This window comes from Microcaecilia unicolor, chromosome 6 (assembly GCF_901765095.1).
Source record: "Microcaecilia unicolor chromosome 6, aMicUni1.1, whole genome shotgun sequence".
NCBI lineage: Eukaryota > Metazoa > Chordata > Amphibia > Gymnophiona > Siphonopidae > Microcaecilia > Microcaecilia unicolor.
This window is the reverse complement of record NC_044036.1, coordinates 7,515,219-7,543,098: the sequence shown is the minus strand read 5'-3', so window position 1 is coordinate 7,543,098 and position 27,880 is coordinate 7,515,219. Positions and strand designations below refer to the sequence as shown.

Genomic DNA, 27,880 nt, shown 5'->3' with positions numbered 1-27,880 from the left:
ATTTATTATAAAGCTATAATAATAAAGATATTAATAAAATACCTATGAAGTAGCAATTTAATTATGTAGCCTGAAAATCTAATATACACAAAATATCAACCCCTGACACTGCACACTGGACCATCCTACTGTTAATTTAAACATATATTTTGCATCCACATAAAGCCCCATAATCCCTCCTCTGATAGTAAAAAAATAAAAAAATATATATAGCAGAATTAGAAAAGGTTCAAAGAAGAGCAACCAAAATAATCATTTTGAACTCCTCTCATATGAGGAAAGGTTTAAGAGGTTAGTACTCTTCAGCTTAATGAAGAGACAGCTGAGGGGGGTTATGATAGAATTCTACAAAATCCTGAGTGGAGTAGAACAGATAAACGTGAATTGATTGTTTATTCTTTCAAAAAGTATAAAGACTAGGGACACTCAGTTATAGTTTTAAAACGAACAGAAGGAAATATTTCTTCATGCAACGAATAGTTAAGCTGTGGAACTCACTTCTGGAGAATATGGTAACAGCAGTTGACATATCTGGGTTTTAAAAAGGTTTGGACAAGTTCCTAGAGGAAAAGTCCGTACTGCTATTAAGATGGAGATGGAGAAAGCCACTACTTCACCCTGGAGTTGGCAGCATGGAACCTTGTTACTCAGGATTCTGCCAGGTACTTGTGACCTGGATTGGCCACTGCTGGACGCAGAATACTGGCCTGGATGGACCATTGGTCTATCCCAAAATGGCTTTTCTTAAGTTCTTATGTAAAGCAGAAAAGGAGCGTTTCCTCAGGAACTCACCATACAAAAAAAAAATTCTGATTTTGGTGTCATCTCAGTAAAAACAAACACTCACTCTGCAGTTGTACTCTTATTGTAAAGTACTTGTAATGCCTAAACAGACATTGAATGTTAACAGAATACCTGACCTTTTCACACACGGAACGCAAATAGACCCTCAAGTACAGAATAAGTAAACCACAAACTAAAAGTAGACATATGAAGACAAAAATTAAATTGAACCCCCAAGAAGCAAGACTTTGCATACAGTGCAACACTAGAGAAATAGAAACAGAGACGTATGTCCTTCTGTAGTGAGCAGATATAAATTTCAAAAATTGACATATTCTAATTGCTACATTATAAATTAACAAATAAATGCTGGGGTTTACTAAGCTATGTGCATCAAGTCAGTGTTACTGCCCAATTTTCGCCACATGCCAGAAAATAAAAGTTATTTTTCGGTGCGCGTAAATAAATGAAATTACTGCACGGGCCACACGGTAGCCAGGAGGTAACTCCGAATTGGCTTGCGTCGGGCTTGTGTAGGCATATACAGTTTGTCTGAATCTCAAGGGGCGTGTTGGAGGCATGTTTTGTGTGAGACTAGGGTGGGCATAGGATTTGAACGTTTTTCCTCGACAATGAAACATTGTAAAAATATCCAGGGAAAAAAAGTATTACATTTTTGGTTAGACCTGTTTCAGTAATGACTAAGGGGTCCTTTTATTAAGATGCGCTGAAAAATGGCCTGTGCTAGTGTAGGCGTGTGTTTTGGACATGCGCAGATCCATTTTTCAGGAGGAGTAGCCTAGTGGTTAGTGCAGCAGACTTTGATCCTGGGGAACTGGGTTCAATTCCCACTGCAGCTCCTTGTGATTCTGGGCAAGTCACTTAACCCTCCATTATCCCTTGTACAAAATAAGTACTTGAATATATTATGTAAACCGTTTTGAATGTAGTTGCAAAAACCTCAGAAAGGCAGTATATCAAGTCCCATTTCCCTTTCCCTATTTGAGATTCTACATGGAATGTTGAAACTATTTGTAGATTATAGATGGAATGTTGCTACTATTGAGATTCTGTTGCTACTATTTGAGATTCTACATGGAATGTTGCTATTCCACTAGCAAAATTCCATGTAGAAGCCTGCCCTTGCATATCAGCAACACGGCCGCGCAGGCTTCTTTTTCTGTGAGTCTGAGTCTGAAGAAGACGCGCTGAAGAAGGCTCTTTGGCTGGCGGGGATTGGGGACCCCTGCCAGCAAACAAGTTACCTGATGTGGGGGCAGGGGGCGGGGGGGGGGGTTTGAGGTCAAGGTGGGGGTCCAAAGTGGTGGGGGGGGTTGCTGTTGTGGCGGGGGGGGGGGGGTCAGCGGCTAAACAGTGCCCCCCCACCTCGGGCTCTGGCCCCCCCTCACGCCGAGGTCTGGCTACACCCCTGGTACCTGGGACCTTTTATGTGAAGTTCACTGCAGCGCCTCCTAGGCTGCCCCACTTTTCTGCTGGCATGTCTCTGTGGCCAGTCTAGTAGGACTACTGGTCCCCATATATCCCAGTGGCTTGTTTTTTTTTGTTCATTTCCCTTGGACATTTTTTGTTTGAAAATGGCCCTAAAAGAAAAAAATGCACTGAGCACAAAAAAACGACATCAAATCGAAAATGCCCTTCCATACCACATACCACACCTGAAACCCCAATATCACATACGGTAAGTGAAAATGTAAAAGCAATACACTTAAAACCATCAAATGTGTATAGGGACCAGGCAAGGTGCACTACCTACCCTTGTGGTGTTAGACATTCACTTCACCCAAGGTAAAACTGCAATAATTACAAAAAGAAAACGTCAGAGCTATGTATAAATATAAAACTTAAAGCCACTCAGTAGCAATTATAAAGAGGGCAGCATAGAATATTAAAGGGAGTGCACACACCATGAGCTCCTATCACCAGCTTCAATAAGTGTCTATATAGAGAACAACTCCTTTTAACAGCTGCTGCGTCACACATGACTTGCTGCCAGCATGATAATAAAATTTAAAAAAATTAAAAAATGTGAAATGGTATTCAACTCTGGGATGTGGATGATGTTTAGGTTGCTCCAAGTAGATGGGGGTGGGAGTTCCACCTGCAACAGTTGAAAAGATGCTGATAAACATTTTTATCGAGAGATATGTATTTTCTGTGGAATAGTCTTTTGTAGTGTTTAGTATGATGTAGTATCAACACCTGTTTACCATTTAAGACAATGGGGGAGGGTGGGTGGGAGAGAGGGGAAGGAGGGTGGGATGGAATTGTTAAAATGTTTGATGACGCATTCCATTTTATAGTTCGCTTGTGGAAGTTACAATGTTGGCATTTTTTTCTTGGTCAGTAATTGAATACTTTGTATTGTGTCTGTCATCAATAAAATGACGAAACATTAAAAAAATGTGAAAAAAAAACCTTTAAAACTGCCCTGCCCATAAAGTGCATTCATAAAACATAAGAAGACTGGATTTAAAATTAATATAAAAATATTACAAATAACTTTAAAATATGTTTTATTTCCACTGTGTGTCACAGTGACATCACAGGAAGCAATGTGGCCACTGAGATGAAAACCTATTCCATAAAACTTTAACAAAAGCAACTTTTTGTTACAAAAACAGTAGAAATGTACAGGGTAGAGGCAGATTAAGTAAAAAAAAAAAAAAGCCACCTTAGAAAACAAATTAAAACACCTTAAAAATCACGATTACAGTGTCAGAACCAAGATGGTTGCCATCATTTCAAAGTTAAAATACTCCCTTAAAAATGCTGTTGTGAAAACAGAAAGGCAGATCCATGAACTACAAAGGAGATGTGCCTGTGACTTTAAAGACGATTTGAATATCATCCGCATAAGAAAATTAAGTGCAAGAACAGTTCTGAATGGCAGTGAGCAGAGGGGCTAAAATTTTTTTAAAGAGAGCTGGTAACAATATAGAGCCTTGAGGAACTCCAGAAAGAAGATGGAGAATTTGTGTTTTTTCTTGTTGTGCTCACCCGGCAGTATTGACCTTGTGTGTGAAGTCTGCAGCATCGCTCCTTGCCATGGCGTCTCAGACAGAGTGCAAGAAGCACTGCCCCCTTGTTCAGCATCTTCCTTCTGTGTCCTTTCCCCTGTTCCACTATCTACCTTCTGTGTCCAATGTCTGCCCTCTGTGTCCCTGTTCAGTATCTCCACTTGGTGTCCATTTCCTCCTTTGGTCCAGCATTCCCCATCCTAGTCTTTATCTCTACCCCATGCCCTCCCCATGTCCAGCATCTCCTTTCATCCAGCCCTGTCCCTGCCCTATCTCTATGTCCAGTGTCTCCCATCTCTGTCTCTGTAATTGCCCTGATCCCTCCCCCCATGGCCCAGCACCTCTCATCACAATGTCCTCCCCCCACCACACTCATGGGCTTAATTTATCCTGAGTCTAGAAACTACAGCAGCAAGAGCTAGGGGCCTGCCTTGGGATCATGCATATGCTGAGGTAGATCTGGAGCATCCCACCGCCTCCAGTGCTAGAGGGGAAGGACATAGCAGGCCACCTCAACACACACATAGGCTCAAGGTAGGTCCCACACTTTCCATTTCCTGTGCCGGTCAGCACTGCTGGCTGCCGCTGGCAGTTGACATGTCCCAAACAGTGGCCAATCCAGGTCACAAATCCATGGCAAGATTCCAAAAATGTTCAATACATTTTATGGTGCTTATCCCAGAAATAGCAGTGGCTTTTCCCCAAGTCAATTTAAAAATAGTCTATGGACTTTTCCTTTAAGAAGCCGCCCAGACCTTTTTAAACCCCCCCCCCCCCAAGCTAACCACCTTTACCACATTCTCTGGCAACGAATTCCAGAATTTAATTACAGGTTGAGTGTAGCAGTGGCGTACCAAGGGGGGGCGGTGGGGGCGGTCTGCACCGGGTGCACACCACTGGGGGGGGGGTGCCGCGTGCCTGTTGGCTCCAAGTCCGCTCGTTCCCTCCCTGCTGTTCCCTCTGCATGGAACAGGTTACTTCCTGTTCCGGGGCAGAGGGAGCAGCAGGGAGGGAACGAGCCGACTCGGAGCTAATAGGCGCGTAGCACCCCCTCCCCCCAGCAGGTAAAAATGCACCGGGGGGTAGTTTCGCTGGGGGGGGGGTCGCTGCACCCGGGGGGGGGGGGGTGCATCGGCGATCCGCCCCGGGTGTCAGCCAGGCTAGGAACGCCACTGGAGTATAGAAATATTTTCTCCAATTTGTATTAATTTTACTACTTTGTAGTTTCCTTGCATGCCCTCTAGTCCTAGTATTTTTGGAAAGAGTAAAGAAATGATTCACTTCTACCCGTTCCACTCCACTCATTATTTTATAGACTTCTATCATATCTCCGCTCAGCCATCTTTTCTCCAAGCTAAAGAGCCCTAGATGCTTCAGCCTTTCCTCAAAGGGAGTCGTCCCATCCACTTATCATTTTCATAGTCCTTCTCTGTACTTTTCTAATTCCACTGTATCTTTTTTGAAGTCTGGGATGTGATCAGCAGGTTGGCAACAAACATACTTAATCCAACAATGTTGGGTTTCCCATCACCACGTCTTAGCAAGCTTTTAAATCATTAGACAGTTTATGACACTATGGGACTGTTACCCAAAGAAGTCCCCATGGAACTAGCAGACAGTACCTGCCAGCACCAGCTTGATTGACTTCTGGAGAGTTGTACCTCATGTACCACTCTTTCGGCTTCATCGCCTCTGCTGTTACTTCTGCTTGTTATCTCCAAACCCTGTTCTACCCAACTCCTCCCAGCTTGGTATATTATCTGCAAACTTTGTAAGTGTGCTCTTAGTGCATTCACCCAAATCATTAGAAATATGTGGGAAGATATAGTTTGTGTACAAAGGCAAGAGTGAAAGGGCCTGCTGTGTAACTGTCAACAGAAGCAGCTGGTTTGACTGTGAAAAGACCAGATTAACCTCAGAGGATGGGAGGGCAGAAATCCATAGTGCTGTTTTTCTTGCACCTGCTGGGACCCTTTAAAAGAAAGTGAAAACAAACCCTCTGTATTAATCCCGAGGAAATCCCTTCTGCTGTGGGGCATGCTGGCTAGATCCCTGGCAGGAAATGGAGGCTTGTGTGTGTTTGTTCACTTGTTGTAAGCTGAGACTCCTGGGGCCTTGTGCCATTGTGTTCTTAATGTTCCAGGGAGGGGGACGCAATGGGGTTTACATGTGCAAAGCTGATGCCTGGGTGGGTTTACCTCCTGTAGAGTTTCAAATCTTTCATATGATTAATGGTGCTGTGAGTCTTTTGGCCCTGCCTGAGATCAGGTAGAAGGGAAAAGTGCTTTCCTCATGGGTTATAGGGAAAGGGAAATTGGACTTGATATACCGCCTTTCTGAGGTTTTTGCAACTACATTCAAAGCGGTTTACATAATTCAGGTACTTATTTTGTAGCAGGGGCAAATGGAAGGTTAAGTGACTTGCCCAGAGTCACAAGGAGCTGCAGTGGGAATCGAACTCAGTTCCCCAGGATCACTATGATTGCATAGAAAGAAAGACCAGCAGACAAGTACAGGTGATATATTTGTCCTGGACCAATGGTTCTCAACCAGTGTGTCCCCAAGAGGTGGGAGGTGTGTCACAGTAAATTTGGTATAGACGCACAGCCTGTTGTTTCCTTTTACAACCATCAATACCTGCAAGCTGGAAAGACCGGCAGCAATCTCCAGAGCAGTGGCGTTCCTAGGGTCGCTGACACCCGGGGCGGATTGCCGATGGGCCCCCCCCCCCCCCGGCGAAATGACGGACACCCTCCACGGGTGCATCTTTACCAGCTGGAGGGGTGCCACACATCTGTCGGCAACACTCGTTCCCTGCTCCCTCTGCCCCGGAACGGGTTACTTCCTGTTCCGGGGCAGAGGGAGCAGGGAACGAGTGAAGTCGACAGACGCGCGGCACCCCCCCAGCGGCGTGCACCTGGGCGGACCGCCACCACCCCCCCCCCCCCCCCCCCCCCCCCCCCCCCCCCCCCCCCCCCTTGGTACGCCACTGCTCCAGAGTCAGGTTCTTGAAATCCTTGTAACTGGTCCCTGTTTCTGCTTCTCCACTACCCCCAATAATAACTACTGTCTCCAGCCCCAACTGAAAATGTTGCAGCTCTGCTAGCCATAGATTCTGTTTGCTGTATAGTAGCATATTTGCAGGTTGTTGTTGTTGCTTCACAATATCTGGCCATGGAGGGATTTTGGGTTGCTGTTACTGAGGCGACACTAGAATGTGAATGTTTCTTTGTTTTGTTGTATGACAAGTGAGAAATCTGGGGCTGATGTGTTGCATATAGCTTTTTGATATTGGATAGGCAAAGTCATGCTAAACTTAAAGTTAAACAATGAAATATTTAGGAGTGCTTTTTTCAGCTGTGAATTTTACTGTTTGGTGTGTCACATATATGAACAGAAGAAAGGTTGAGAACCACCTTCCTGGACTATCTTGTGACTGGCTCTCAAGAGCTGAGCTCCAGACCCTTTTTTTTTTTTTTCAAAGCTGCAAGATGTATTTGCAGAGAGGTGAGAAAACAGCACAATATACAGCTACAGGAAGAAGTCTGTGTTGATGGCACAGGAAACTAATATCCTTGTTAAGTCCCTTTGCGTTTCTTGAAACCATTTGATCCTTCTCATTTCAAATGCCTAAGTTCCAGAGTAGTTTTGAAGGTCCTTTTTGCGGTTCTTGCTGCTATGATCTGGCCTAGTTTCTTGGTCAGTGTTCCACCTTGTAATTCTCTGTGTCACGTTGTCTTGTATCTGTATTCTTCTGTTTAAAGTTTGACTTGTGTCACTTTTCATATTTTCTGTCCTGCTTTCTGTGTTAGCTGTCCAGTTAGCGCTCTGAACAGACCCCCATAGGATAGCACCTCCAGTCAGTGCCGAAACCACATGTTTGGATCCCAGGGCTGAACATCAGTTCCTTTGTGCTTAATGTGTTGCTTTCTGAGGCATGTCATATAGTGAACCTCACCCCAAAGCCAGGGTATAATGCTCCCCATGGTGTTTCCCATGTGGATTACTGGGGGATCTTGTCAGATGTAACATAGTAACATAGTAGATGACGGCAGAAAAAGACCTGCACGGTCCATCCAGTCTGCCCAAGAAATGTGCCACTTTTTTGTGTATACCTTACCTTGATTTGTACTTGTCTTTTTCAGGGCACAGACCATATACAGTAAGTCTGCCCGGCACTATCCCCGCCTCCCAACCACTAGCTCCGCGGCTCTGTTATCCAATCTCGGCTAAGCTCCTGAGGATCCATTTCTTCTGAACAGGATTCCTTTATGTTTATCCCACGCGTGTTTGAATTCTGTTACCGTTTTCATCTCCACCACCTCCCATGGGAGGGCATTCCAAGCATGCACCACTCCGTGAAAAAAATACTTCCTGACATTTTTCTTGAGTCTGCCCCCCTTCAATCTCATTTCATGTCCTCTCGTTCTACCGCCTTCGTATCTCCGGAAAAGGTTCGTTTGCGGATTAATACCTTTCAAATATTTGAACGTCTGTATCATATCACCCCTGTTTCTCTTTTCCTCCAGGGTATACATGTTCAGGTCAGCAAGTCTCTCCTCATACGTCTTGTAACGCAAATCCCATACCATTCTCATAGCTTTTCTTTGCACCGCTTCAATTCTTTTTACATCCTTAGCAAGATATGGCCTCCAAAACTGAACACAATACTCCAGATGGGGCCTCAGTTTCCAGCATGGCCTAGTTTCTTGGTCAGCTTTGGGGTGAGGTTCACTATATGATATGCGTAAACTGAGCTGTTTGGGACATAACTGCCTCAGAAAGCAGTTTCCAGCATGGTATTATCTTGTTTTGAATTTCTGTTTGAAGTGTTATTACCATGACGCTAGATAATGTGTAACTTCGTAATCTCTGTCTATCTATTCCCTAATGTGCTTCAGCTGACTGTTAAATAAAGTGCTGGCGCTATTCATATATTCAGCAACAGAAGCTGTTTAATTCAGGGCTTCCCAAACCTTTATCCAGTGTGACCCCAGAAAGCAATAGCAGACCTGCAGCCCCCTCTTTTCCCTCATCCACTTCCTTCTTATCCCACCTATCCAGAGCAGGAAGGTAGCAGCAATCAACACAAGCCCAAAAAGGAGGCAGCATAACCTGTGAACATTCATTCCCTCACTGACTTGCTCCATGCTGACTGCCCTGGAGTTGCAGAGACCCCGGTCACTGATGAAGTGACCCACAGTTTACTCATTGGACAGCCCCTGCTTACCCCCAGCTCTGCCCACTCAAGTAATAGTCATTTGTCTGAAATTTCTGCCCTTACACTGGCTTAACCCCTGGATTCTATAAGGTTGGCCAGGGCAGATATAAGTACATAAGTGTTGCTACACTGGGACAGACCTAAGGTCCATCAAGCCCAGCATTCTGTTTCCAGCAGTGGCCTATCCAGGGCACAAATACCTGGCAAGATCCCAAAAAAGTTCAATACATCTTATGCTGCTTATCCCAGAAATAAGCAGTGGATTTTCCCCAAGTCAATTTAATAATGGTCTATGAACTTTTCCTTTAGGAAGTTGTCCAGACCCTTATTAAACCCCGCTGAGCTAACTGCCTTTACCACATTCTCTGGCAACGAATTCCAGAGTTTAATTAATTACACGATGAGTGAAGAAAACTTTTCTCTGATTCTTTTTAAATTTACTACTTTGTAGCTTCATCGCATGCCCTCTAGTCCTAGTATGTTTGGAAATTGTAAACAGACGCTTCACATCTACCCGTTCAACTCCACTCATTATTTTATAGACGTCTATCATATCTCCTCTCAGCCACCTTTTCTCCAAGCTGAAGAGCCCTAACTGCTTTAGCCTTTCCTCATAGGGAAGTCGTCTGATCCCCTTTATCATTTTCATTGCCCTTCTCTGCACCTTTTCTAATTCCACTATCTTTTTTGAGATGCGGCTACCAGAATTGAACACAATATTTGAGATGCGTTCGCACCATGGAGCGATACAAAGGCATTATAAAATCCTCATTTTTGTTTTCCATTCCTTTCCTAATAATACCTAACATTCTATTTGCTTTCTTAGCTGCAGCAGCACACTGAGCAGAAGGTTTCAACGTATCATTTATTTATTTTCACTTGTATCCCACATTTTCCCACCTATTTGCAGGCTCAATGTGGCTTACAAAGACCTGTTGTAGCATTGCCATACAGGATGAAGTATACATTTGGTGTTACAAAGAAGTTAAGGAAGACAAGAGGAATTAATCAAGTAGTTGAAGAGAGATACATTCTGCCTAGAGTTGAGAGGGTGTTGTGTTATGGTTAGCTATGGGTTCTCGTGGTAGGCTTTGTCAAAGAGGTAAGTCTTCAGTGATTTGCGGAAGTTAGTTAATTCGCTAATCGTTCTTATGTGAATTGGAAGTGTGTTCCACAACTGTGTACCCATATAACAAAAGCTAGTCGCGTGAGTTAGTTTGTATTTTAATCCTTTACAGCTGGGGAAGTGTAGGTTGAGAAAGGTGCGGGAAGATTTTTTAGCGTTTCTAGTTGGTAGGTCCACTAGGTCTAGCATGTAGGTTGGGGCATCTCCGTAAATGATTTTGTGAACAGTCGTGCAGATCTTGAACGCTGTACGTTCTTTAAGTGGGAGCCAGTGTAGTTTTGCTCTCAAGGGTTTTGCACTTTCATATTTTGTTTTCCCAAATATGAGTCTAGCTGCGGTGTTCTGGGTTGTTTGAAGTTTTTTTGATGATTTGTTCTTTACAGCCAATATAGAGTGCATTGCAATAGTCCAGGTGACTTAATACCATTGATTGAACCAGGTTCCGAAAAATGGCTCTTGGGAAGAAAGGTTGTACTCTTTTGAGTTTCCACATGGAATGGAACATTTTCTTAGTTGTATTCTTCACGTGGTTTTCCATTGTAAGATTTCGGTCAATGGTAACACCCAGAATTTTCAAATTGTCTGAAATGGGGAGGGATACGTTTGAGGTGGTTATAGTGGTGAATTTATTTGTGTTGTATTGTGAGGTGATTATAAGACATTGTGTTTTTTCTGCATTGAGTTTTAGTTGAAATGCATCTGCTCATGTATGCATGATTTGGAAGCTTTGGTTGATTTCGTTGGTGATTTCCTTTAAGTCATGTTTGAATGGGATGTAGATCGTGACATCGTCTGCATATATGTATGGGTTGAGATTTTGATTGTCTAATAGCTTAGCTAGTGGTATCATCATTAGGTTAAAGAGGGTTGGTGAGAGGGGGGATCCTTGGGGAACCCCGCATTCGGGTATCAATGGGGCTGATATCTCAGCGTTGGTTGTTACTTGGTAGGATCTTGTTGTTGGGAATCCTCTAAACCAGTTAAGAACATTGCCTCCCACTCCAAAATATTCCAGGATATGTAATAATATGCCATGGTTGACCATATCGAAGGCACTGGACATGTCAAATTGTAAGAGAAGTATGTTGTTGCTGGTTGCAATTGTTTGTTTAAATTTATTCATTAAAGTTACTAACCAGCTTATTTTCGAAAGAGAAAAACGCCTATAGTGCGACCTAAATCGGGAGATAGACGTTTGTCTCGCAAAGGCGCCCAAATCGGTATAATCGAAAGCCGATTTTGGGCATTTCCAACTGCACTCCATCGCGGAAACGAATAAAGTTGACGGGGGCGTGTTGGAGGCATGGTGGAGGCAGAACTGGGGCGTGGTTATCAGCCGAGGAGAGATGGGCGTCTTTAGCTGATAATCGAAAAAAAAAAGGCGTTTTTACCGTGATTTTGGGTCACTTTTTTTGGACCCTTTTTTTTCACGAACAAGTCCCAAAAAAGTGCCCCAACTGCCCAGATGACCACTGGAGGGAATCGGGGATGACCTCCCTGGACTCCCCCAGTGGTCACTAACCCCCTCCCACCAAAAAAAAAACCCACTTTAAAAACTTTTTTCCCAGTCTGTATGCCAGCCTCAAATGCCGTACCCACCTCCATGACAGCAGAATGCGTTCAATCCTGTCACAGCCTTTCCCTGGGTCAGATTTGGCTCTCGGGTGCAGTACAGGGTCACATCAGCAGTGCATTGTGGTGGGTGTAGGGTATTGGGCTCCGTGATTTCATTAGCTTGTGTTACAGTCTCACAATGTTGGTAGTTGGTAGGCTCTTCTCCCATGGTGCTTTTCCCCCTGCCTACTAGGTCAGAGTGTGCCCTGTTGTGTTTCCTGTTGTAGTCCATGCGGTAGTGGCCATTTTTGTAAGCCAGTTTTAGTTCCCTTTCGTGTGTTAGCCACGTTAGACAACTTAGTTCTTCCCTTGAATGTGGCTGAATGAGGGCATTGTACAGCATTCTGCCAGTTCTGACCTACTGCTCATCTCAGTACCAGGGAGACTCGTTGCCATTGGGGCACAACCTCTGATCTGCAGTTAACTGTGAGTAAAGGCGGTTATTCCAATAAAGGACGTTTTCGTAGAGATTAGTCTTCAGGTGTCAACTGGTGTGCCAAGGTTATATAGCAGCAACCAGTCCTAGAGGCCTGCGTGTATGCAGGACCCTGGAGCACTTTTAGTGGGTACCGCAGTGCACTTCAGCCAGGTGGCCCCAGGCCCATCCCCATCCCCCCCCCCCCCCCACCTGTAACACTTGTGCTGGTAAATGGGAGGCCTCCAAAACCCACTGTACCCTTCCCTACACCCCTTCTCGTGCACTCCGCTCCATGGATAAATCCTTCTTATCTGTTCCCTTCTCCACTACTGCCAACTCCAGACTTCGCGCCTTCTGTCTCGCTGCACCCTACACCTGGAATAAACTTCCTGAGCCCCTACGTCTTGCCCCATCCTTGGCCACCTTTAAATCTAGACTGAAAGCCCACCTCTTTAACATTGCTTTCGACTCGTAACCATTTGTAACCACTCGCCTCCACCTACCCTCCTCTCTTCCTTCCCGTTCACATTAATTGATTTGATTTACTTTATTTATTTTTTGTCTATTAGATTGTAAGCTCTTTGAGCAGGGACTGTCTTTCTTCTATGTTTGTGCAGCGCTGCGTATGCCTTGTAGCGCTATAGAAATGCTAAATAGTAGTAGTAGTAGTAGTAATGTAGGTGCCCCCTTCACCCCCTAAGAGCTATGGTAGTGTTGTACATTTGTGGGTTTTGGGGGAGTTGGGTTGGGTGTTCAGCACCCTTGGTAAGGGAGCTATGCATGTGGGAGCTTTTTCTGAAGTCCACCGCACTGACGTAGGGTGCCCAGTTGGTGTCCTGGCATATCAGGGGAGGCGAGTGTACTATGAATCGTGGCCCCTCCCACGACCAAATAGCTCGGATTAGGACGTTTTTGAGCTGGGCGTTTTTAGTTTCCATTATCACTAAAAAAAACAAACGCCCAGCTCAAAAACGTCAATTTTTTCGAAAATACGGTTCGGCCCGCCCCTTCACGGACCCATTCACGGAGATAAACGCCCATGGAGATAGGCGTTTCCGTTCGATTATGCCCCTCTAATACTGTTTCAGTGCTGTAGCTCGATCAAAATCCTGATTGGGATTTGTGCAGAATTGAGTATTTAGGTGGTTCGTGAGTTGTTTCGTTACTACTCCTTCCATAAGTTTGGTTATCAGCGGGATAGATGCTACTGGGCGATAGTTGGTTAAGTCATTTGTAGACACCTAGATCCCTTTCTTGGTCGGTGATTCCTAACGTGGAACTTTGCATGACGTAGCTATAATTTGGTTTCCTCTTTCCCACATGCATCACTTTGCACTACACATTAAACATCATCTGCCATTTAGACGCCCAGTCTCCCAGTCTTTTTAAGGTCCTCCTGTAATTTTTCACAATCCTCCTGCAGTGTCATTAAATTGAATAACTTTGTGTCTTCAGCAAATTTAATTACCTCACTAATTACTCCCATCTCTAGGTCATTTATAAATATGTTAAAAAGCAGCGGTCCCAGCACAGACCCTTGGGGAACCCCACTAACATTTTCCCAGTCAATTAATTGGCACTAATTTGGACTTACACAAGCTATTCTATAATACTGTGCGCCCAAAGTGTCTCGCGCACAACCCAGAAGGGGGTGTGGCCATGGGAGGAGCACGGGCAGGTCAAGGGGCAGTGTTATATGTTTTGTTACATTTGTACCCCGCGCTTTTCCACTCATGGCAGGCTCAATGCGGCTTACATGGGGCAATGGAGGGTTAAGTGACTTGCCCAGAGTCACAAGGAGCTGCCTGTGCCTGAAGTGGGAATCGAACTCAGTTCCTCAGTTCCCCAGGACCAAAGTCCACCACCCTAACCACTAGGCCCCTGTATTATAGAATACAGGGGTTATGCACCCAACTTGCGTGCCAGGATTTACACCAGGTTTCAACAGGCGCAAATCAGGCAAGGGAATCTGATTTAAGTGCTATTCTACAAAAGCTGCTCAGCCAAGAGCGCCGTTTGCTGAACCTGGCTCTACGTGAGCAGAGAGATTCTGGGGGCAGGGAGAGGGTTGTTAGGCAAGCAGCACGCATAGCTTTCATCTTAAAATCTCCATGTGGGATTTTGCCTGTGAATTTGATTTCCCTCTGAAAATCAGCTCCAAGGGCCGTAATTCCAAAGTTCTCATGTATTTTGTACATTTGTGCTTTGGAAATAGCGATGCCATTGCAATATGATGTAAGCCACATTGAGCCTGCAAATAGCTGGGAAAATGTGGGATACAAGTGCGGCAAAATAAATAAAATTCCCCTCAACTGAAAACCCAGCTGAGCTCTGTGGATTTGAAAATTGATACAGTTGAAGGTGTTGCTGGGAGTAGAATTGGGGGCCAGAGGTGTAAAATCACTTACCCAGGGTCAAATAGAGAGTCATTGGCAGATCTGGGATTAGAATGGAGGCATGTAACTTGTCTGAGGTTGTACACAGAACAGAACTGGAACCTCCTTGGCAGAGGCTGAGCCTGTCAGAGGGGCAGGACTCAGGCCAGGAGGGCATTAAAAGCCCTGAGGCTGAACAGATCAGGCACCCCCCCCCCCCCCCCCCCCAATGCAGAGGTTTTTCAGGGTGGAGCTCCAGGAGAGAAGAGGACTCCATTTTAAGCTAAGCTGCAGTACCATAGGAGAGGATCAGGGAAGCAGTGTGGCTCAAGCTTAATCCTCTAGAGTGTATTTGGGAAGACTATCAAGGTGGGAGAGAACCTTGAATTCTCTGCTGGAAGTACTTGTTTTGATGCATGTCCAGAGGGAACCCAGGAAGGGGTTAATGGACACTGTTGGGCTAGGCTGGGAGCCAGCCCTAGAGAGAGAGTGCTGACCAGTGGCAGCCCTACTGTTAAGCCAACGGAGGTGGGGGCCTGGGGCGGCACTCTCCCCTTCCCTCTTCTTCAGGTTTACTTTACTTTTTCCTTTTCCAAAAGGTGGTAATGGCGGTGGCAGCGATTCTCATAGGCTGCCCTGCTGTCAGCACTGGCCTCTTCTCCCTACTGTGGCCCGCCTCTTGGCATAGCTTCGAGCGAAAAGGCTGGTGTCGGTGGTACTGCGGCAGGGCAGTCTGTGGGAATTGCTGCTGCCTTTTGGAAAAGAGAAAAATAAGTTAAATGTGAGGAAGAGGGTTGAGGAGGGAAAGGGGGAGATGCCAGACCAGGTATGGGCAGGGGTGGGGGCGGCATCTCATCCCATCCGACCCTGGTGCTGACAGTGATATCTGAGGAACCAGATAGAAAGCAGAGACTGTAACTGTGCTGGAGTAAACCCTGTGAAGTAACAGGGGTGAACATATTGAGAAACAATACAATATTTCCCGTTTTTTCTTGCAAACCCTCTGTCTGACTGAGTTTGTGCCTGATCCAAATCCCATCTTTGACCACATTATCACAGATGGTAAAAACATAGGACTTTCATGGGCTGATTAATGGGAAGTGTGGGGTCCCATTTGTGTCATCGTCTGACCTCTGCTCATGCTGACTGTCACATGGGGATACTCACAAGACAATCAGCGAAGGATCTCTTCCCTTCTTAGAATAATCACAAGATAAAAGCTGTCTTCATTGCTTCCTCTTCTGGGCCTCTTATAATTTATTATGTTTTAGTGACTTCTGGGAGGAGGTTCTGATATCATGTAGGGTCTTTGCAGATTGAGACTATTAGGTTTTATTGTGTATTATTCATGCGACCTGCACCAGGACTTTCTCTGTGAACTATCCCGCCTCTTCTGACACAACTTCCTGTTTTGTGCACACGCTGAACATAAAGTATTTATGTAGAGAGAAATGGGTGGAGAAGGGGTACTATGGGCATGGGCCCCACTTTGTGCATATTGGCCTAGTGGTTAGGGTGGTGGACTTTGGTCCTGGGGAACTGAGGAACTGAGTTCGATTCCCACTTCAGGCACAGGCAGCTCCTTGTCATTGAGCCTGCCATGAGTGGGAAAGTGCAGGGTACAAATGTAACAAAAATAAATAGATACTATTGGAGATTCTACATGGAATGTTGCTACTATTGGAGATTCTACATGGAATGTTGCTATTCCACTAGCAACATTCCATGTAGAAGGCTGCGCAGGCTTCTGTTTCTGTGAGTCTGACGTACATGCAGGACGTCAGACTCACAGAAGCAGAAGCCTGCGCGGCCACATTGGTGATCTGTAAGGGCCGACTGTTGCTAGTGGAATAGCAACATTCCATGTAGAATCTCAAATAGTAGCAATAGTGGAGGAGTGGTCTAGTGGTTAGGGTGGTGGACTTTGGTCCTGAGGAACTGAGTTGGATTCCCACTTCAGGCACAGGCAGCTCCTTGTGACTCTGGGCAAGTCACTTAACCCTCCATTGCCCCATGTAAGCCGCATTGAGCCTGCCATGAGTGGGAAAGCGCAGGGTACAAATGTAACAAAAATAAAATAGATACTATTGGACATTCTACATGGAATGTTGCTACTTTTGGAGATTCTACATGGAATGTTGCTATTCCACTAGCAACATTCCATGTACAAGGCTGCACAGGCTTCTGTTTCTGTGAGTCTGACGTCCTGCACGTACGTGCAGGACGTCAGACTCACAGAAGCAGAAGCCTGCGCGGCCACATTGGTGATCTGCAAGGGCCGACTTCTACATGGAATGTTGCTAGTGGAATAGCAACATTCCATGTAGAAGGCTGCACAGGCTTCTGTTTCTGTGAGTCTGACGTCCTGCACGTACGCAGGACATCAGACTCACAGAAGCAGAAGCCTGCGCGGCCACATGTGTGATCTGCAAGGGCCGACTGTTGCTAGTGGAATAGCATCATTCCATGTAGAATCTCAAATAGTAGCAACAGTGGAGGAGTGGCCTAGTGGTTAGGGTGGTGGACTTTGGTCCTGAGGAACTGAGTTCAATTCCCACTTCAGGCACAGGCAGCTCCTTGTGACTCTGGGCAAGTCACTTAACCCTCCATTGCCCCATGTAAGCCGCATTGAGCCTGCCATGAGTGGGAAAGCGCAGGGTACAAATGTAACAAAAATAAAATAGATACTAGTGGAGATTCTACATGGAATGTTGCTACTATTGGAGATTCTACATGGAATGTTGCTACTATTGAGATTCTGTTGCTACTATTGGAGATTCTACATGGAATGTTGCTATTCCACTAGCAACATTCCATGTAGAAGGCTGCACAGGCTTCTGTTTCTGTGAGTCTGACGCCCTGCATGTACGTGCAGGACGTCAGACTCACAGAAGCAGAAGCCTGCGCAGCCACATTGGTGATCTGCAAGGGCCGACTTCTATATGATTACTCCTAGGACCTTTTACCATAGAATTTTGAGGAATTGGGACTGAGGAGAGCATGAGAGGATGTGTCAAGACAATATTAGGGGAGTTTGAAAATAGTATACATCTTGATTTATCCAGATTAAGCATATTATTGTGGTTATTTGTGTCAATTTAGAGTTAGCTTCCGAAATCTTTCAAGAATTATGGGAATCTAGAGGATATAGTAGTTGAATGTCATCTGTGTATACATAAGTTGTGAACTTGAAGCCTAGGGTTTGAGTCAAGGTAAGAAAATGTGCCATAAAGATATTGAAGAATGGTTTTAGTGCTATGGTGTGCATGGAATCCCATTTGATTTGGATGAAGGGCATTAGCTTTATTCAAAAAACTTGGAGTTGGTTATAAATAATTTTCTCAATTTTATGAGAAATGGAAGATTAGCTATCAGTTGGTAATTACTACTTTCTGTTGGTTTGGAAGTATTTGTCAGTTTTGGTCTAATAGCTGCAAGTTTCCATTCACGGTGCACAATTAAGAAGCTGTTGGAACATTAAACGTTGAAACGGTACTAGCAGGTAGTTCAATTTGCATATCTGATTGAGGTTGTGCTGTGTTTGTGGTAGAAGGTAAGCTAGCCAGTAGAGAGGAAACTTTGGTATGAAAGTAATCTGCAAGATCTTGACTAGAAGGTAGTTTGGTAGTAATTTGTTTATTTAGGTAATAAGTAGTCCAGTGTCTTCGTGGTTTGATACAGCACAGCAGTATTGGGGGCTTTAGTGGTTTTAGTAGTATGGTACGTTTTCTTGACATTTTGCAGTGCGAATTTATAGGATCGCGTGGAGGGGCATAATCGAACGGCCATCTAGATGGCCGGCGCCGCAAAAAACGGTCCCAAACCGTATTATCGAAAAAGATGGCCAGCCATCTTTTGTTTCGATAATACGGTTGGGGCCGACCAAATGTCAAAGATGGCCAGCATCAGTTTTCGCCCATAATGGAAACTAATGCCGGCGATCTCAAACCCAGCCATATCCAAGGCATTTGGTCGTGGGAGGAGACAGCATTTGTAGTGCACTGGGCCCCCTCACATGCCAGGACATCAACCGGGCACCCTAGGGGGCACTTCTAAAAATTAAAAACATAAAAATAGCTCCCAGGTGCATAGCTCCCTTACCTTGGGTGCTGAGCCCCCCAAATCCCCTCCAAAACCCACTCCCCACAACTCTACACCATTAGCATAGCCCTTATGGGTGAAGGGGGGCACCTACATGTGGGTACAGTGGGTTTTGGGGGTGGGGGTTGGAGGGCTCCCATTTACCACCACAAGTGTAACAGGTAGGGGGTGATTGGCCTGGGTCCACCTGCCTGAAGTGCACTGCACCCACTAAAAACTGCTCCAGGGACCTGCATACTGCTGTCAGGGAGCTGGGTATGACATTTCATTCTGGCATAAAGGCTGGCAAAAAAGTTTTGTTTTTTGGGTGGGAGGGGGTTTGTGACCACTGGGGGAGTAAGAGGAGGTGATCCCTGATTCCCTCCGGTAGTCATCTGGTCAATTGGGGCATTTTTTGAGACTTTGTCCTAAAAAAATGGATCAAGTGAAGCCGGCGAAATGCTCCTCAGAGCCGGCCTTCTTTTTTCCATTATCAGCTGAAGCCGGCCGTGTCTTACAACGCCCCCGTCCCGCCTCCCATACCCTTCCAAAATGTCCCCTTTAACTTTGGCCGGCTCTGCGACAGAAAGAAGTTGGAGCCGGCCAAAATCAGCTTTCCATTATACCGATTTGGCCGGCTTCAGGAGATGGCCGGCTATCTCCCGATTTGTGTCAGAAGATGGCCGGCGATCTCTTTCGAAAATAAGCTGGTTAGTGTCTTTATAGGTCACTAGAAGAAGGTTGGCGTCTCCAGTTACACTCAGCCTGTCTGAGTTGATGTTTCATTTGGTGGAGTATCGGTGTAAACCATGGTTTGCTACGTCGATTGGGACTTCTACAGGGGAGTATTTTAATTAGGGCTAAAGTGTCTAGAGATGTACAGAGTGATTCATTTCAAACACTGGCCTGAGTTTGTATAGGTAAGCTATTAAAAGAATCGAAATCTGAAGAGGTATGGGTTAAGAATGCTTGTGCAGTAAGCTGGCTAAGATCTCTGAACTATACACATCTAATGATGGAGTGCTGTGTAGAGATGACGGGGCAAGAGTAAAAATCATTAGATAATGATCGGTCCATGGCAAGGGGTAAAGAGAGATGGAGCGTGGCTGATCCTTTGAAGAAGAGACAGTGAGGATAAGATCTAGTGTGCACCCTCCAATATGAGTTGGTTGAAGTATATGTTGTCCGAGATCCAAGTTAGAAAATAAGAGTTAAAAGATCCTAGGTATAGGGGGCTGTGGCAACATCAAGATAGAAATTAGTTGCCTAGAATAATGGAAGCAATCAAATTAACACAGTGATCCGTCAGTAAGGTTTGAAAGAGGGAAAAAGAACGTGCCAATGGGGGGGGGGGGGGGGGGGGGGGGGGGGGGGGGGGGGGGGGGGGGCTGTGGACTGGGCATGGAGGCACGTTAACAGAGTGACCTTTTTCCTTTATCTCTGTCTTTCCTATCTGGCATTCTGGTTCACTCCCTTTGATTTTCATTTGTTTTACACCACCTTGAGCAGTATATCAAATAACTTTGGAACTTGGAGTGGAGAGAGAGAGAGCAAAGTAGGATACTGATGCAGGGAGGGGAAAGGATATTGTTGGAGCTGCCTGGTAATATTCCTGGGGCTGCTGAGGGGGAAGAGGGAGATGGAGCTGCTGGAACTGAGATGAGGTGGGAAAAGAGCTAGGGGTTCACTGGAGAGAGAGAAGCTGATGGGGTCAGGAATAAAGAGGAGGCTGATGTACTGAAGGTGTGTGACATGGCTGGGGGGGAGGGAGATTCGTTGAGGGTAACTAACTGGACTGGAGCAGCCCTAATTGGAGCTTATGTAGATTTTTCCCGGTCAGGTCAAATTAGAGACCAGTACCTGACTCCCCAATGTGAATGATTAATCTCTGAGGTTAAGAAGGAAACGGGGCATTAATTAGAGAACTGTCTGAGCTCTGGGGTGAGAAAGGTACCTGTAGTGATGTGTAATTTGAGGAGTGACAGAGTTGTCTCCTGTAAGTAATAATTTCACTTTGTGTATATACTGTCACTGTATCAGAACGGGAAAATGTGCTGATTGAAAAGTGGGTAGCGTGGGAGGTCTACGTTTGCGCCCCCTTGTTGAGACATTTCTCCAGCAATGAGTGACTCGGCTGTTTGTACTGTGTGGGATGTGGGACAGTCAGGGAACTCCTCTGAGTTATTTCTGCTGTAAAACAAGCTAACATCCTGACCGCAAAAGTGCTGTAAATGGCAAGCAGTGAGCAAATGAGAAAGCGAGGGAAGGAGTTTCCTTTCTCAAGCTGCCACGTGGGAGGGAGGATTGTCAGATGACTTTCTCTTTAGTCTGACCTGGTTGTATAACCCCTTGTCTTGGGTTTGATGCCTAGGGTTCTACTTTATGACCTCGGCTTATCAGTTTCTCAGTACGTGAACAAATTTTACATCAAATGAATACATATGCTGTGGCAGCGAGAGACATCCGAATGTTTCCTTAGTCTTTGTATTAAGGATTTGTTCCTTTTTCTAATGGGCAATATGTGTTAAGCTGCTGTACATTGAACTATCTCTCTACACACATGGAATCTGTTATGTGGCATCCGAGTTTTCCCCAGCTATCAGAGAAGCTGATACAGGCTGGACATAACCAGCACTGATTTTAGAAAATAAAGAAGTGCAGTAATGCATACCAACAAAATAACCTCCTCCCCTTCCCTGCTGTATGCTTTTAATACTTAGCATTACTCACCAGCTAATGCAAAACCTAGGGGATTTCTCACTGCTTCTTTGCTTTACCACATTCAGGCAGCACAACAGAAAGAGATTGTTAATCAGAGGCAGTAGGTGGCCAGCAGGAGACAGGGGCTGTCATATTCCTGTAGAGAGTTTGAGTTGTGTGTTGTTGAAATGTCTGTTAAAGGTAGAGCCATGCTTTCCATGGTGGCCTTCTCCTCCTCTGAGAAGCACAGGGCATGTTCTGTACTCTTTGATCACTAACACTGTCTCTGGTTTGTTTTACAGTTGTGTGTGGAGTTTGTCATAGAGATGCTGACAGTGGATCAGGCCTGCGAGGCCCTGCAGGTGAGTCATCCCCTGTTGTGTAGGTGACAGCTCCTACCAGAGCAAAATAGAGCAGCTTTCACATGTGGGCAAGAGCCACACACTCGATTTCTGAAGAATTTCTAAGGAACTTCTACCACAGAAAGATACCCAGTGTGTGCTACTATTTCTCTGTCATACAATAAAAGCTCCACATGTCAGTGGTTCTTGTAGCTGAAACATCAGTCATTCAAACTCAGATGTGGCACTATCTGAACAGCTACAAGAACCAGCTGCAGCAGCCTAAGAGAATAGCGATGTGACAATATTCAAATATTAACATTATCTGTGGCTTTTTAAACCTCTTCTGCGCATGGTGCTAAGAACATGTGGAGAGCAGTGACTGCTGCTGGCTCTACAGATTATGGTGATATTCAGGCACTGTGCAGTTTAATTGGGGGATCTCGCCAGCTATCCACTCTTGCACTATTAAAAATGTTCTGCCGCAAGATCTAGATAGTTCCGTTGGACAGTGCCATTTAGGCACATCCATTTAGTGGCTACCATTATATGCATACATGCTTTTGCATATCCAGCCATGAGTTTCTTGCAGCACTTGAGTGACAAAGTTGTTTTTCTGTCCATAAGCAGGACTGATCAGACATCCAAGTGGGAAACATCATTTGGGAAAGTTCTCCCAGCGTTCACAATTAAGTAAAAGGTTCTGATCATGCAAGACAATTCCCCTTCAAAGAAATGTAGTAGATTGGTGAGGCAAGATTTCCCTTCACTAAATCCATGTTGACGTGGAAGGGCATAATCAAAAAGGGACAACCATCTCTAAGGGCGACCATCTCTAAGGACATCCTGGCGAAGGGGCGGGGAAACCGCTATTATTGAAACAAGATGGGCGTCCATCTTTCGTTTCAATAATACGGTTGGGGACGCCCAAATCTCAACATTTAGGTCGACCTTAGAGATGGTCGTCCCCGGTTTTCAGCCATAATGGAAACCAAGAACGTCCATCTCAAAAATGACCAAATCCAAGCCCTTTGGTCATGGGAGGAGCCAGAATTTGTAGTGCACTGGTCCCCCTCACATGCCAGGACACCAACCAGGCATCCTAGGGGGCACTGTAGTGTACTTCATAAATTGCTCCCAGGTGCATAGCTCCCTTACCTTGGGTACTGAGCCCCCCCCAGCCCCCCCCAAACCCACTCCCCACAACTGTACACCACTACCATAGCCCTAAGGGGTAAAGGGTGGCACCTACATGTGGGTACTTTTGGTTTTGAAGGGCTCACGTTTATCAGCACAAGTGTAACAGGTAGGGGGGATGGGCCTGGGTCCGCCTGCCTGAAGTGCACTTCAGTACCCACTAAAACTGCTCCAGGGACCTGCATACTGCTGTCATGGAGCTGGGTATGACATGTGAGGCTGGTATAGAGGCTGGCAAAACATTTAAAAAATTTTTTTTTTAGGGTGAGAGGGAGTTGGTGACCACTGGGGGAGTAAGGGGAGGTGCTCCCCGATTCCCTCCGGTGGTCATCTGGTCAGTTTGAGCACCTTTTTGAGGCTTAGTCATGAAAAAAAATGGACCAAGTAAAGTGGACCAAATGCTCGTCAGGGACGCCCTTCTTTTTTCCATTATGTCGCGTTCTCGAGGGCCTTGGCATGCTGTCAGGTCCTCGAGGCGGAACTGGGAATAGTGAGTCCTTGGACCCCTGCCAAGGAGCGGCAGAGGCAGGCAAGACCACCCTGGAGCGGAACACACGGAAGGGCCGGACTGGACCTCTGGATTGGGAGCAGGCAACTGGAACTAGCAGAACAGGAACCTCTTCACCTGCACTTAGCCACCGTTCCGCTAGAGTTGAGCTCTAGCGTGCAGGCGGCAGACAGGACTTGCAGGACAAGGTGGAACTGGAATCCAGAGGACCCCCCCGGGTCTAGGAAACACGAGGGAACAACTATACTAGACTGCACTAAGCGCTGCACGCAGCCGCTAAGCCAGACACACCGCACAGACTAGACAGAAGCTTATCAGGAGCAGGGACTAGGGCAGACATGCAAGCAGGAAAAAAGGGGAGACAGGGAATACCCACAGGGCAAACCCACTAGCTAGGTCAAGGCAGGTAACAGGATAAATTCCCCAGAAGATACACGCTAGCTAGACAGATAAACAGGAATCAGGATACATAAGCAGAGATCCGGATAAGGATATACAAGCAAGGTACAAGGTAGACACACGGGACAGAAGGTAGCTAGGCAGAGCGGAAAGCTGGATAACACTAGCTAGCCAAAACCAGGACGAACAAGCAAGGACCAGGATATGCACACAGGATATACAAGGTTCAAGATGTTCACACAGGGAAGATGGCAGCTAGGCAGAGCGGAAAGCCAGATAACCCTAGCTAGCCAAAACCAGGACTCAGGACGAACAAGCAAGGACCAGGATGTGCACACAGGATATACAAGGTTCAGGATGTGCACCCAGAGTATACAAGCAGGGAGTAGGGCAGGCTGCAAACACAGATGGGGAAACTCGGGCTGACCTGCAGAGGCTACCTCCACAGTGAAGGCAGAAGGACTAGCAGCCAGGATGTGCACACAGGATGTACAAGGTTCAGGATGTGCACACAGAATATACAAGCAGGGAGTAGGGCAGGCTGCAAACACAGACGGGGAAACCCGGGCTGACCTGCAGAGGCTACCTCCACAGCGAAGGCAGAAGGACTAGCAGCCAGGATGTGCACACAGGATATACAAGTTTCAGGATGTGCACACAGAATATACAAGCAGGGAGTAGGGCAGGCTGCAAACACAAACGGGGAAACCAGGGCTGAACAGCAGGCTCCAAACACAGACTAAAGGCAGAAGGGATAGCAGCCCACTCAGAAGGGCAACCAGCCCACAGGTACTGGGAACAGAAGGGCACCAGCCCACACAGAAGGTCAAGCAGCCCACAGGTCCTAAACAGATGGGAAAGCAGCCCACAGGTACAAAACAGAAGAGCAACAAGCCCACACAGAAGACAGGCTTAGAAGCAGCGCAGCAACACACTGACTAACCTGTAGGCCTCTGGGCATGACACCAGACAATGACACCATGCAAAGGCACTGACTGCAAGCACAGGCCTTCCTTATAAAGGAACTCACTGATGAGTCACCACCAGCAGGACAGAAGCAGGAAGTTCCTTGCCTCCAAACAGAGGCTTGACACACAGAGGAAGTGAGCCCACAGGAAGGACAAGCAGGAGCCATCTTGGATACTGGCATAGAGGAGGCGGCAGCCATCTTGGAAGAGGCATAGCCCACACAGGTGAGGTCCAGTAAGGCAATCATCACACATAGCCAGAGAGAAACTAAGACAGAGACAGACACAGTGACAAGCAGAAGCCAGCACAGCCACTGACTCCCAGAAACAGGGTAAGTATGAGGGTGGTCACGGCCACAGACGTGACACATTATCAGCAGAGGATGCCCATCTCTTAAGCACGCCGCAGTCCCAGCCTTCGCTACGCCTCCGACACGCACCCGTGAACTTTGGTCATCCCCGCGACGGACTGCAGTTGAGGACGCCCGAAATCGGCTTTCGATTATGCCAATTTGGGCGTCCTTCTCTTTCGAAAATGCCCCTGTTTGTCTAATTAATCCACGCTTTTGAATATGCTCTGTAATTTTGTTCTTTAGTATAGTCTCTACAATTTGCCCGGCACCAACATCAGGCTCACTGGGCTATAATTTCCCGGGTCACATCTGATAGATTGTTCAGGCTGGTGCTGCTGGTTCCTGGCCTAGCTCCCCACTCTGCTGGCTTTGGCTGTACAGCGAGGTTCACCTATTTTCAGGCCAGCTAAGTGGTTTATAATAATACATTAATTTAGAGAGATAGGTAGAAGGAAAAGAAAATGGAAGGGGTTCACAATACAGATAGGGAAAGAGGGACAGAATTTAGAAGTGCATCTATTCTATTTTCATTCTCATACTCCAGTGCTAGGTTATCCCTCATTCACTGGCAATATGGGTTTTTTTTCAGAAAAGTAGGATTTCAGAAGCATCTTGATCTTACCAAGAATTCCAAATGCAAATGCAGTGGCAAGGTATTCCACAAGGAAGGAGCCACCACACTGAATAAAGAACTCATAGCATATCTGTCAGTAAGATGGGACAGTCAGTAAATTCTGGTTAGCAGGGCACAAAGCCCTGTTTGGAACATAGGGGGGGTCAGATAGTGGGACAAACAATGGGAATCCCAAGGAACGAATCTAATGGGTTAATGTGAGAATTTGATGTAGGATTTTACAAACAGCAGGTGACCACTGTTCTTCTTTAAGCAATGGTGTTACATCGTCCCATTTTTTAGTGCCAGCAATGAGTTTGGTGGTGATGTTTTGGGATTATTTGATGAAATCTTAAGTCCTGTACCCATAAGCCTTTAAATAGAGAATTGCAGTAGTCCGTTACTAAGGAATGTACCAAAATGTGAATGAACTTATGATCAGGAAGGAAGTGCGTGGAATGAATTAGTTTCAACTTAAAGAAACATTTTTGTAGCAGAGAAATGAGAGACTGGAAAGTTAGATTTCAATCCCTGATCTTCAGGGAGTCCACCGATTCTATAGTTTGATCTGCTATACAGAGAGGCCTAGTTAAGGGAAATCTGGCTTCATCGGAAAACACAATGGTTTTCAACTTAACAGGATTCATTATGAGTTTGTGTTCTGTGAGCCAGCTAGAAATAAGCTTCAGCTTTGAACTAAGGTTAAGAATATCTTGTGCATTGGAGGGATCCAGAGTACTCAAAGGGTGTAAGGTCTAAATATTGAATTAGCAAAGCCAATGGTGATTTAAAAAATGTTGAATACTATAGGTTTTAACACTAAGCCTTATCACAGAATAAGTGATATGATGAGGATTGGATATTGTCCCATAGCACAGCGTTAGAGCTATTGAATAAATATGAATGAAGCCAGAAGTACACTGTGTCTCTACATGGGAGAATGGTATGGGGGGAGGAATGCTGGCTTCGGCCTAACCCCTGGTAAGCCTTTCCTCAGCTGAGAGGTGCCCAGCTCTACCACCGGCTGCCTTTCAGGTGCTGTGGAGGACTTGCAGCTCATCTGCATATCCTTTACAGCCTTCTCCGGGGTGACTCCCAGATCCACTCAGGGCCTCCGCTCTAGGGGCATTTTTCTCTTTACATCTATTTTTCTCTCAGTTACTACTTATGGCTCCAGTACACTTTTTCTTCTTGGCACTGTCCCTTCATAATGTGTTTCTACATCTTAAACCACTGTACACTGCAGGAACACATTGTCCACCATCTGTATTCATCATCTCACCATCTCTTTTTTTCCTCTTCCTTTTTCTCAGCTCTCAACCTTAAACATTTCATTCCTTTTATTCATCCATCTCCTTTCTATCTGAGTACATCTCGCCTTCGTTGCTGTCGTCATACCTCTCCTACTCTTCTCCGTACTCTCTTACTCCTTCTCCTGCTCTCCGCTGGGGACATTAATCCCAATCCTGGTCCTCCACATCAGCTCTCATCCTATTTGTGCAGGTCACACCGTGATATCTCCAATCTAATTTCTGTTCCTCTTCTCCCCCCTCCTTCCCTGCCTTTCTCTTGCGCTCTGTGGAATGCCCGCTCTGTCTGTAACAAACTTTCCTACATCCATGACCTGTTGCTGCCCTGAGACCTCTGTACCTCCCTGTCCTCTGCAGGATGCCCCCCTCCCAGGAGAAAAAAGGGGGGGACAAGCATTAAAACCTACAGGAAAGAAACACAGGACCATTTACCTCTCAGTCCGCCTGTTCCAACTCGCTCCAGCCCGTCCTTTCCAGCTTGCTCTGGCTCGCCTGATCCACTTGTTCCTGCTTGTTCTAGCTCAGCTGCTCAGCTCTGCTCCAGCTTGTTCCGGACCATCCACTCCAGCTTGTTCCAATCCACCTGATCCAGCTTGTTCCAGCCTGTCCCGGTCCTGCTGCTCCGCTCTCTTCTGCTTATGATTACTCTGGTCTGTCTTTTCCAGCTTGTCCCGGTCCTGCTGCTCGGCTCTTCTTTGCTGCAGCTTATTCTAGTCCGACTGCCCCAGCTTGTTCCAGTCTGCCTGATCCAGCTTGTTCCAGTCCGTCCATTCCAGCTTGTTCTAGTCCTGCTCCTCTGCTCGTTCCAGTCTGTCTGTTCCAGCTTGCTCCAGTCC

General features: G+C 46.0%; 1 protein-coding gene across 3 annotated transcripts in view; it reads left to right on the top strand.

Annotated features, from left to right (window-relative positions):
* BTBD19 (BTB domain containing 19) overlaps positions 1 to 27,880 on the top strand; it is a 235,661-nt gene that overhangs the window by 146,627 nt on the left and 61,154 nt on the right. For all 3 annotated transcript variants that reach the window (XM_030206278.1, XM_030206276.1, XM_030206277.1), the window contains one exon: positions 21,658 to 21,717. In XM_030206278.1, the coding sequence (XP_030062138.1) occupies positions 21,658 to 21,717 (60 nt within the window). The remainder of the gene's footprint in view (positions 1 to 21,657; positions 21,718 to 27,880) is intronic.